Below are 11,948 nucleotides of genomic sequence, written 5' to 3' on the forward strand. Positions count from 1 at the left end.
TTCAATATAACATATTTGTAATACACATTCCGTAAGCCAGGAGGAAGATTTCTGTGCAGGCAAAACCACAATTCGATAGTATGTTCACGTATGTTCTATGAAAGTTTGCGTAACCGATATTCACACAAAAATAGTAAACAAATTAATTCCAAAAGTATGCACGTTTCTTTCCTGACATGGCGCTGCATGGACTCACACCGATCTAGTATTAATATTAAAAAGTGATGAATTAAAAAAAAAATGTTGTGAAATAATAAATGTTTATCGGTAAGTACTTGATGCAATTATTTAATCAAAAATCTCCGGTGAAAGAACATATATTTGCGATGGCAACACTGCGCCATAAAGTCGTTTTCCTTACGTCAAATGTCGTTTATTGTTTTACCGTTTTGTTTGAAATCATATTTTTGATCTAGCCTCTGTCATGACAGAGATCATTGTGATATTAGTGTTTTTACAGTGGATAAACTTTAATCAATTGATATGATGTGCGTGAAATATCTACGTATCTGATTTTATATCGGGCAATAATGCGAGTTGTTTGTTTTGACATGACGTGAATAAATCCCGCTTTTCGGGTAGATATCCACCGGATCGGGTAGTTCATTCGTCCCCATGCCGTCCATCGTCTTCTCCCATCCGTCATAGTCATCATCGTCGTCATAATAATATTATATCGCAAACAAACGAATATAAAACGATCACAAAAACAAAATGGCGCGTGGATGTTCAGACGTTGTGTACATCGTGGAACTTCATAATGCGGTGTATAGTAGAAGAATTTGTAAGCTTTTTAAGTTAATTTCATCAAAGTTCACCAGTCCTAAAGAGTCCTATATTCTCTCGAGCCTTTAAAAATAAATATCAATTCTACTTTTGCCCCCAATCTTCTAATAAACCATACAATATTCAACAGTAATGTATGTTAAAAGAATAGCAAATGTGAAATCAATGTCCAGTGTTTTTCTACTACAGTGTGTTTATCTGAGGTGACTGGCCAGGTTTGGACATGTTTTTCTGTTTTCACAAAAGGGCGCTATACAAATTATCGAATTATTGTTATTACAAGGCGTCCGTATCATTTGTGTAATTATGTAAATGTCCCAACTGCTGCTAACCACCTGGAGCCAATGAGACTATGTACAGAATGGTGGGACAACAGTTGGTATGACTTAGATAATAATGAAAAGTAAGAATAACCTAACCTAACCCAACCTAACCCAACCCAACCTAACCCAACCTAACCTAACTTAACCCAACCTAACCTAACTTAACCCAACCTAACCCAACCTAACCTAACCCAACCTAACCCAACTCAACCCAACCTAACCTAACCTAACCCAACCTAACCCAACCTAACCTAACCTAACCTAACCCAACCTAACCTAACCTAACCTAACCCAACCTAACCCAACCTAACCTAACCCAACCTAACCCAACCTAACCTAACCCAACCTAACCTAACCCAACCTAACCCAACCTAACCCAACCCAACCTAACCCAACCTAACCCAACCCAACCTAACCTAACCCAACCTAACCTAACCCAACCTAACTTAACCCAACCCAACCTAACCTAACTTAACCCAACCTAACCTAATCCAACCTAACCCAACCTAACCTAACCCAACCTAAACTAATCCAATCTAAACTAACCTAACCCAACCTAAACTAACCCAACCTAATCTATAACCTAACATACAACCCAACCCAACCTAACAGCGTTGTTTGTGTGGTGCCAGGAGTCCCTTTTGGGTGGAATTTTTTTTTCTAAATCCCCTGTTTTAACCCCCCCCCTCCTCCCTCACCCCTCTCACTCCACCACTCCCTCTCCTGACCTAACCTAAGCTAATCCGACCCAACCTACCAGCGTTGTTTGTGTGGTGCGAGGAGTCCTTTTTGTGTACTATTTTTTTTTAAATACCTCTTTCTTCCCCCCCCCCCCTCCTCCTCCTCCTCCTCCTCCTCCTCCTTCCCTTCCCTTCCCTTCCCTTCCCTTCCCATTCCTTTCCTTCCCTTCCCATTCCTTTCCTTTCCTTTCCTTTCCTTTCCTTTCCTTTCCTTTCCTTTCCTTTCCTTTCCTTTCCTTTCCTTTCCTTTCCTTTCCTTTCCTTCCCTTACCTTACCTTACCTTTCCTTTCCTTTCCTTTCCTTTCCTTTCCTTTCCTTTCCTTTCCTTTCCTTTCCTTTCCTTTCCTTTCCTTTCCTTTCCTTTCCTTTCCTTTCCTTTCCTTTCCTTTCCTTTCCTTTCCTTTCCTTTCCTTTCCTTTCCTTTCCTTTCCTTTCCTTTCCTTTCCTTTCCTTTCCTTTCCTTTCCTTTCCTTTCCTTTCCTTTCCTTTCCTTTCCTTTCCTTTCCTTTCCTTTCCTTTCCTTTCCTTTCCTTTCCTTTCCTTTCCTTTCCTTTCCTTTCCTTTCCTTTCCTTTCCTTTCCTTTCCTTTCCTTTCCTTTCCTTTCCTTTCCTTTCCTTTCCTTTCCTTTCCTTTCCTTTCCTTTCCTTTCCTTTCCTTTCCTTCCCTTACCTTCCCTTCCCTTTCCTTTCCTTTCCTAACCTTTCCTTTCCTTTCCTTTCCTTTCCTTTCCTTTCCTTTCCTTTCCTTTACTTTACTTTACTTTACTTTACTTTACTTTACTTTACTTTACTTTACTTACCTTACCTTACCTTACCCCCAATTATTAATGATATTATTGTGTTTGCAGGTTCCTTCCGACCGGAGCATTTTCTGTGCTGTGCGAGGTGAGCGGTGATGCGCTGCTTTCTCGGGGTGGGTGCGAGCAGCTCGCTCTCTGCTGTCCCGGGAAACTTGTACGGGCCCGAAGCCAGCCGGAGTCCCGCTCTCCTGTTATTCTGAAAGTCAAGAAATGTAAGAACAACTAGCACAGACGAATTCTTAATTAACGTCATATCAATTAAACAACTCTATTCTAAAACAATACTCCTTTACACATTTACATAAATACAAACCACATTAAATAACAACCGACACGCACGTGTATCGGTGTACAATATGTACATTTTAACGCAGCGTCACGTTCATTGTACACTATAGTTTCATATAGTGCAAACTTCTAGACGTGATTTGTTATATTAGATTGCCTTGTTGGCAATAAGAAAGAGAATTAAATTTTATATACATATATCCTGGAGGTGATTTAATCAAAAAATCATTTAATAAATAATTATTGCAGAGTGCTATTATATCGTATTCATCTCGGTTTAAAAATATTGACGTCTGATAATGTTATAACAAAATAATATCATCGCTTCAAGCGTTGTTCAATTCATTTACGAGCGGAGAATTATTATTAATATGATGATCAAAACCTGTCGGTTCCGGTTCATATAGTGCAAACTTCTAGACGTGATTTGTTATAATAGATTGCCTTGTTGGCAATAAGAAAGAGAATTAAATTTTATATACATATATCCTGGAGGTGATTTAATCATTAGTAAAAATCATTTAATAAATAATTATTGCAGAGTGCTATTATATCGTATTCATCTCGGTTTAAAAATATTGACGTCTGATAATGTTATAACAAAATAATATCATCGCTTCAAGCGTTGTTCAATTCATTTACGAGCGGAGAATTATTATTAATATGATGATCAAAACCTGTCGGTTCCGGTTCCATGATATTTCATCAAAATGACAATTCAACACACCTCCAAAAAGTGATATAGCGTCATGAAAAGTGATGAAACAAAAAATACGTTTAATAGTTACCTACGTAACCTACTTAGCCTAGTTTTTGTTTCATCACTTTTCATGACTTCATATCACTTTTTGGAGGTGTGTTGAATTGTCATTTTGACGAAATACCCGGTCACTCACAGTCAAAACGATCAAGTTATTTATTATTAGATCACGCACAAGTATTTAATTAAAAATAATATAAATTACATATTTAAAAATACATCTTTAGCCATCGTACATCTTTCTTTCTTTCGAAAAGTTCAATAATAAAATTCTTATAGTTAGTTAAAAGTGTAGAGTGTATAGTCTGGCCTCAAACCATTTTTTGTCTGTCTGTTGGTACGATATCATTTTCCTTTATCGGCATTAGAGGTCAGCAGTCTGTGTAGAGCTTTTATACTTATTACATAAATTTCCTCTACCGAATAAGATGAAGGTGATATATAATTGTTAATTTCCTTCTCTCATCTCATATCTGTGAATAAATTGTGTAATGAATGAATTTAAATCTATCTATTCAAATACTGCCGCCGCAGAGTTTGGTTCGCGGATTTGCCACCAGAGACAGGGATCTACACTTTCATTCGGGGATCTACGCTTCGCTAGTGGTTCGCGTCTAGGTCGAAATACAAACTTACTGGTTTTGAACTTGGATAATATTCATGTTCAGAGTTCATGAAACAATTTATTATGATTTGTATTGTTTTTATTTTAAATATATTATTAGTTTAATGACTTTGACGTAATTGTGATATGAAATTATCATTTATTGATACTTGACTTGATTTTTTTTGTTTGTTTTAGATATTAATCAATTGTGGGGTTCTCGTAGAATTTCTCCGCTTGTGCGGCGATAATTAGCTTCTTTATCAGAGGAATTTTTGCGTCATTATGAAGCCTGATTGATCCACTAGGGTGCGCGCATTCAACGCTATTAACTTACCGCTTATTATAATATATTTCGCTTGTTTATTATTCTGGATTGACATGATATACGTTCTGTTAAAATGTATATTTATGATAATGCTATATGTGGAGGTAAAACATTGTATGTATTATATCGACTTTTGCTTTATGACAATAATGAAAATATTGGCGGCCCTAATAAGGGCCTTTTGTTTGACTCGGACGACGGTGATGATGATGATGAGTCGTTTGTTTGTTCTCGGTGTTGCTGGGTGTCGTGTCGGTCAAGTTGGTCGGTAGTCTGTCCATCTGTTGGCTCCTCACTTGGAGCTGGTGTACTTGGTGACGGCCTTGGTGCCCTCGGACACGGCGTGCTTGGCCAGCTCGCCGGGAAGGAGCAGCCTGACGGCGGTCTGGATCTCCCTGCTGGTGATCGTGGACCTCTTGTTGTAGTGGGCCAGGCGGGAGGCCTCGGCGGCGATGCGCTCGAAGATGTCGTTCACGAAGCTGTTCATGATGCTCATCGCCTTGGAGGAGATACCGGTGTCGGGGTGCACCTGCTTCAGCACTTTGTAGATGTAGATTGCGTAGCTCTCCTTCCTCCTGCGCTTAGACTTCTTCTTGTCCCCCTTGGAGATGTTCTTCTGGGCCTTGCCCGACTTCTTGGCTGCTTTTCCGCTTGTCTTGGGTGGCATCTTGCTTGCTGCTCGTCGATTTTGACTTTGAAAAAATGCTACTATATCATATTGTTTCATTCTGCGAGGTGCAGTCCATCTAAGGACTATTTCTCGCGACCTGAGGGTAAGTCACCTGGGGGATGGTTTTTTTCTGCCCTAATGCTTGGGCTGCCTTGACAACTTGGGGGCTTAAAATACTATGCTTTTTTGTATTTTATACTATATTTTTTGTATTTGAGACTGAATTTTTTGTCGGTATTAGTTTAGGATTTAACTAATCGAATACTATCTTTTTTGTATCGGTTGTACTTTGAATATTCTTTTTTTAGAGCCAGCATTAGGGTGGGTAGATGATGGATACTGGGTGGGGGTAGGAAGGGTTCTCGTAGGGGCTAGGTTTACCTAGGCACGAAATGCTAGGGTTCGGGTGTGAAGTTAATTTTTTATAAAATGGTATGGCTAAATCCACCATGTGTTTGCGGAGTGGGGGGATGTTCGAGCCTTTATTGATTATACTGTTTCGTACGAACCAAGGGCTTTTGGTGTACCGTCTGAGTGAGGCATTCTGGAATTGCTCGAGTCGCTTTGTGTTTCCGCTGGCCCATATAGGGCTAGCGTAGGTAATGATGGGGCGGATTTGGGATTTGTATATGAGGAGTTTATTGGATATTGATGTTTTTGAGTTTTTGTGTAATAGTGGTGATAAAGCGCCGGCGGTTTGCCGGGCTTTTGTTAAAGTGTTTTTAATGTGGGGTGACCAAGTTAATCTCCTGTCTAGTGTGACTCCAAGATATTTGGCGGTCTTTTGCCATGGTATGACTTGGCCGTACATCGTGATGGTCCCTCGCTGAGCGGTAGTTCGTCCATTTCTGGAGAAATAGACGGCTACGCTCTTTGAGGGATTGACGTCTATGCGCCAGCGGTCATACCACTCTTGGAGTCTGTTTACGTCTTGCTGAAGGCGATGTGTAACCATCCTGGGCGAACCGTGGGTGACCATGAGGGTTGAGTCGTCGGCGTAGAGCATTACTTTGGAGTTAGGGTTGTCTGGGAGGGGGATATCATGAGTGTAAATGTTGAAGAGGGTGGGGGACAGCAGGGAGCCTTGGGGTACTCCTGCTGTCATGAAACGTGGGGATGAGATTGCATCACGGTATCGCACTTGAAAAGTGCGGCGCCGAAGAAATGATTTTAATACACCAAGCAGTTGGGGATCTATGTCTGTTTGGTGGAGTTTGAGAAGTAGGCCGTTTATCCATACTTTATCGAAGGCTTTGGCTATATCCAGGAAAATGGCGCCTGTAGATCTATTGGAGTTGAAGCCACCGATGACTTGCTCGGTGACCCGTAGTAGTTGGTGGAGGGTTGAGTGCTGGGCTCTGAACCCGTGCTGTTCGTCGGGTAGTGTGGATTTTTCATTTATGTGCTTGATGAGCCTAGTGAGGAGGATTTTTTCATAAATTTTCCCAATGTTGGAGAGGAGGCTGATTGGACGGTGGTTTTCGCAGAAAAGTGGATCTTTGCCCGGTTTGGGGAGTACTATGACGTGCGCGTGTTTCCAACTTTTGGGGAAATAGCGCAGTCTGAAAGCTGTATTAATAAGGTTGACTATGGCTAAGATGCCTTTTTGGGGGAGGGCTTTAAGAGCGAAGTTTGTGATTTCATCCGGGCCGGGGGCTTTTTTGTTTTTGCGGCCTTTTATGGCGCTGCGTACCTCGGCCGGGGTAGTGAAGTGGATGTTGTCAGGGGGGAGGGTGTCAAAAATGTGGTTTACGTTGCGGTTGACGTCGGCGATGTGGTCGGGATCTGCGTGTTTGTAACTGGGGCTAAACTGTTTTTCAAGGCTGTCTGCGAAAGATTCGGCTTTGTCGAGTGCGTCAAATACTAGTCCGTTTTCACTGTGTATTGGGTGGTTTGGGGTCGGTGTAGATTTTAGTTGTCTTGATAAGCGCCAGAGGGAGCCGTCCTTTGGGTTAATTTCTTGTATTTTTTTGTTCCAGGATAAGTTTGTGTTTTCGGATAGTCTTTGTCTAATTTGTTTTTGTAGTCTATTAATGGCAGTCTTTATTCTGGGGTCTGGAGTTCTAGTGAAGCGTCGTTTTAGAAAGTTTTTGTTGGAGATGAGGTCGGCTATGTCTTTTGGTAAGTCGTCGGTCGGGTTGTAGGGGAGGCGTACGGGTAAAGGTTTGGATGCGTCATTAATGGCGGTGCGTATTGTGAGGGCGAGATTGTCAACCGCAGAGTCAAGTTCGTTTGTGCTATTTATGTTTGATTTTATCGTGATGTTTTCGTCCACTTTCTGCATAAAGGCCGTCCAATCAGTTTTTTGTTTGGCTTTTGAGGGGGGGGGGTTGGTGAATTTATGTAGGGTTAGCAGCACGGGGTTGTGGTCGGAGGAGAGTTCGTTAATGGTTTGTATGCTGTACGCCCAAGATGATTTGTGTATGAGGGCGATATCTAGTACGTCTGGGGTGTGGCCACGTGACGGGAAATGTGTGGGAGTCACGGGGCCGGCGACTACTAGATCGGGATGGGAAGCGGCGAATTTGTGAAGGATTCTTCCGTTTTTGTTGGTGCGCCTACTATTCCAGGCGGAGTGCTTCGAGTTGAAGTCTCCGGCTAGAATAGTAGGGGTGGGGCCATCAAGAAGCAGCTCAAGGTCTTTAGGATCAATTTCTTTTTGTGGGGGGTTGTATATTGAGTTGATTCTTAATGGCCCGGAAGATTTTGTGAAGATGGTAATGGAGGTGCTCTCTAGTGTAGAGAGGGTAGGTGTAATATTGTGTTGGTGTGTGATTTTATTGTTCACGTAGATGGCTGTGCCACCACCTCGTGAGTGTAACCGGTCATTTTTGTACAGTGTGAAGTTGGCGATTTTTGGTGCTTGTGCGGCTGTGAAGTGTGTTTCGTTTATGAGTAGTATGTCTAATTTGTGTGTGTTGGTGAATAGGCGAGCTTCGAGCAGGTTTTTGTGGAAACCATTGGCATTCCAGAATGCCAAACGGAGCGCGTGGGGCGGGGTGGTGGTGTTAGCCATAATTTAATTTTAAAAAAGGGCAATGATCTGGGGGACTGCAGAGAGCAGTATGTTAATGTAATCTGTGGGGGTTTGGGCTGAAAGAAATTTCGGTATGATGTCGGCGATGAGTTCGCCGATTTTTTGGATGTTAAGTTTTTTCATGAAATCTGTGAATGAAAAGGGTGCTGAGTTTATTGGGGGGGGGGTGTTTGAAGAACCTGAGGGGTTGCGGGTGGGGGGCGGGTTCATGGACTGGGCGTAGGAGATGGAGGGGTTTGTGGGGTTGGATGTGAAGGTGACTTGTGGGTTTACCTCAGGTCGGCGAGCGTAGCGGGTGGAAGGTGCGGGGCGCTTTGGGCAGCCCTGGTAGTTGGCGGGGTGGGGTCCGCCGCAGTTCGTGCATGTTGCGTCTCCATCCTCGCGCTTGTGGGGGCAGGTGGCTGTGAGGTGGTTTTCGGGGCACTTAACGCAGCGGGGGGGCAGGTGACAGCCCCTCGAGGAGTGCCCGAAAAGCTGGCAGCGGTGGCACTGGGAGGGGGCGGTTTTCGGATTTAAATATTCCACCTTGATTCGCAGCTGGAAGAGGGTTTCCAGCTCAAAAATTTTTCTTCCGGCTTCGCCGTGGTTTAATTGGACGAGAACCAAGGGGGCCGCCACTCTGTTGGGTCCTGAGCGCATGCGGGTGACGCTGATGACAGGGAGGTTGAGCTCTTCTAGCTCCTCTTGTATTTCCTCCGTGGAGGTAGACGGGGGTATCCCGCGCAGGACTGCTTTCGTCGTCTTATCCTCGTATAGTTGAAAGGTGTGAAAGGGCACTTGAGATTCGTCGAGGAGACGGGTGGCTGTACGGAAGCTGTCAGAGTCTTCCGTGTTTAGGACATAGCCTGTCGGGATTGCCTTTGAGTTTGTCACTTTGACACCGGCTGCCTGTAATTTTTGGCGCATCGCGTTCCAATTGGTCGTGGTACGGATTATAATAGGGGGGATTTTCGGCTTAAAGGTTTTCGGAGCGGCGGTGGGGTCCGACTCTGTTGTTTTTGTTCCTGCTGACGAGATTGTGTCACTTGTCGTTGAGGCTGGGGGCGCGAGGACTTCAAAACGGTTATGAGTACAGGATGCGACGGGTGAGGTGGGGGGAGGAGAATTTGCCTTCCTCCTTTTGTTGGTAGCTTTCCCGTAGGGAGTGATCCAGGGTGGCGGCGGGAAATTTGGGTCATCTTCGTAGTCCTCCTGGGTGGTGACGGGCGAGGCCTGGGACGGGAATAGGGAAGCTACGTCCCCGATGTTGAAGTCGTCTGCATTTTGTTGGTAGATTGACGAGTTGGAGGTGGAGCGGGGATCTTGTTGAGAGTAAGTTGTTTTTGTAACCCTTGTATTTGGCATAGAGTTTAGGTATTCGATGAGACTTTCTCTTGATGGGTTTAGTTTTTTCAAGTCGGCCATTGTCTCTTCCATTTTATTGAGTTGTGGTGTGTTTTTGTTGTTTGTTGGTTGTTGCTTGAGTTTTGGTGTGTTGTGCTTCGATAGCGGAATAGCAGACTAGCGGTTAGGCGAGTCTGAAAGTTGCTTTTTGAATGTGTTGTGTTGTGCTTTGCTTGTGGCTTTTTCGTTCACGGGACCGGTGTATTTACGTTCTCGGCGAGCTCGCTAACAATGGCCGCTCTCGGCTCCCCCCCGCTACGGGCGATGCTATAGCAGACGGGGCCGCACGGGTGCTAGCTAGCTAGCTCGAGGCGAAAGAGAGCCGCCCTAGTCGATCGCCGCCACAGCGTCGTGAAAGTAAAGTAAACTACTCAAAAAGATGGCATTTTTTCAAAGTCAAAATCGACGAGCAGCAAGCAAGATGCCACCCAAGACAAGCGGAAAAGCAGCCAAGAAGTCGGGCAAGGCCCAGAAGAACATCTCCAAGGGGGACAAGAAGAAGTCTAAGCGCAGGAGGAAGGAGAGCTACGCAATCTACATCTACAAAGTGCTGAAGCAGGTGCACCCCGACACCGGTATCTCCTCCAAGGCGATGAGCATCATGAACAGCTTCGTGAACGACATCTTCGAGCGCATCGCCGCCGAGGCCTCCCGCCTGGCCCACTACAACAAGAGGTCCACGATCACCAGCAGGGAGATCCAGACCGCCGTCAGGCTGCTCTTTCCCGGCGAGCTGGCCAAGCACGCCGTGTCCGAGGGCACCAAGGCCGTCACCAAGTACACCAGCTCCAAGTGAGGAGCCAACAGATGGACAGACTACCGACCAACTTGACCGACACGACACCCAGCAACACCGAGAACAAACAAACGACTCATCATCATCATCACCGTCGTCCGAGTCAAACAAAAGGCCCTTATTAGGGCCGCCAATATTTTCATTATTGTCATAAAGCAAAAGTCGATATAATACATACAATGTTTTACCTCCACATATAGCATTATCATAAATATACATTTTAACAGAACGTATATCATGTCAATCCAGAATAATAAACAAGCGAAATATATTATAATAAGCGGTAAGTTAATAGCGTTGAATGCGCGCACCCTAGTGGATCAATCAGGCTTCATAATGACGCAAAAATTCCTCTGATAAAGAAGCTAATTATCGCCGCACAAGCGGAGAAATTCTACGAGAACCCCACAATTGATTAATATCTAAAACAAACAAAAAAAATCAAGTCAAGTATCAATAAATGATAATTTCATATCACAATTACGTCAAAGTCATTAAACTAATAATATATTTAAAATAAAAACAATACAAATCATAATAAATTGTTTCATGAACTCTGAACATGAATATTATCCAAGTTCAAAACCAGTAAGTTTGTATTTCGACCTAGACGCGAACCACTAGCGAAGCGTAGATCCCCGAATGAAAGTGTAGATCCCTGTCTCTGGTGGCAAATCCGCGAACCAAACTCTGCGGCGGCAGTATTTGAATAGATAGATTTAAATTCATTCATTACACAATTTATTCACAGATATGAGATGAGAGAAGGAAATTAACAATTATATATCACCTTCATCTTATTCGGTAGAGGAAATTTATGTAATAAGTATAAAAGCTCTACACAGACTGCTGACCTCTAATGCCGATAAAGGAAAATGATATCGTACCAACAGACAGACAAAAAATGGTTTGAGGCCAGACTATACACTCTACACTTTTAACTAACTATAAGAATTTTATTATTGAACTTTTCGAAAGAAAGAAAGATGTACGATGGCTAAAGATGTATTTTTAAATATGTAATTTATATTATTTTTAATTAAATACTTGTGCGTGATCTAATAATAAATAACTTGATCGTTTTGACTGTGAGTGACCGGGTATTTCGTCAAAATGACAATTCAACACACCTCCAAAAAGTGATATGAAGTCATGAAAAGTGATGAAACAAAAACTAGGCTAAGTAGGTTACGTAGGTAACTATTAAACGTATTTTTTGTTTCATCACTTTTCATGACGCTATATCACTTTTTGGAGGTGTGTTGAATTGTCATTTTGATGAAATATCATGGAACCGGAACCGACAGGTTTTGATCATCATATTAATAATAATTCTCCGCTCGTAAATGAATTGAACAACGCTTGAAGCGATGATATTATTTTGTTATAACATTATCAGACGTCAATATTTTTAAACCGAGATGAATACGAT

General features: G+C 42.9%; 2 protein-coding genes across 2 annotated transcripts; one reads left to right on the forward strand and one right to left on the reverse strand.

The window, feature by feature from the left end:
- Positions 1 to 4,849: 4,849 nt before the first annotated feature.
- LOC149408610 (histone H2B) lies at positions 4,850 to 5,313 on the reverse strand. Its single transcript, XM_089650564.1, has one exon. The coding sequence runs from the start codon at positions 5,295 to 5,297 to the stop codon at positions 4,923 to 4,925; it is 375 nt and encodes a 124-aa protein (XP_089506690.1). The 5' UTR covers positions 5,298 to 5,313; the 3' UTR covers positions 4,850 to 4,922.
- Positions 5,314 to 10,067: 4,754 nt separating this feature from the next.
- On the forward strand, positions 10,068 to 11,277 carry LOC149408611 (histone H2B-like). The gene has a single exon (XM_089650566.1). It carries the CDS (start codon positions 10,100 to 10,102, stop codon positions 10,514 to 10,516), a length of 417 nt encoding a protein of 138 aa, XP_089506692.1. The 5' UTR covers positions 10,068 to 10,099; the 3' UTR covers positions 10,517 to 11,277.
- The last annotated feature ends 671 nt before the right edge of the window (positions 11,278 to 11,948 follow it).

This window comes from Hesperophylax consimilis, unplaced genomic scaffold, assembly GCF_061612785.1.
Source record: "Hesperophylax consimilis isolate HC1 unplaced genomic scaffold, BYU_Hcon_1.0 scaffold_166, whole genome shotgun sequence".
NCBI classification, from domain to species: Eukaryota; Metazoa; Arthropoda; class Insecta; order Trichoptera; family Limnephilidae; genus Hesperophylax; species Hesperophylax consimilis.

Coding starts and splice junctions, on each gene's coding strand:
- LOC149408611 (XM_089650566.1), top strand. CDS start 10,100: ATGGCATTTTTTCAAAGTCAAAATCGACGAGCAGCAAGCAAGATGCCA.
- LOC149408610 (XM_089650564.1), bottom strand. CDS start 5,297: ATGCCACCCAAGACAAGCGGAAAAGCAGCCAAGAAGTCGGGCAAGGCC.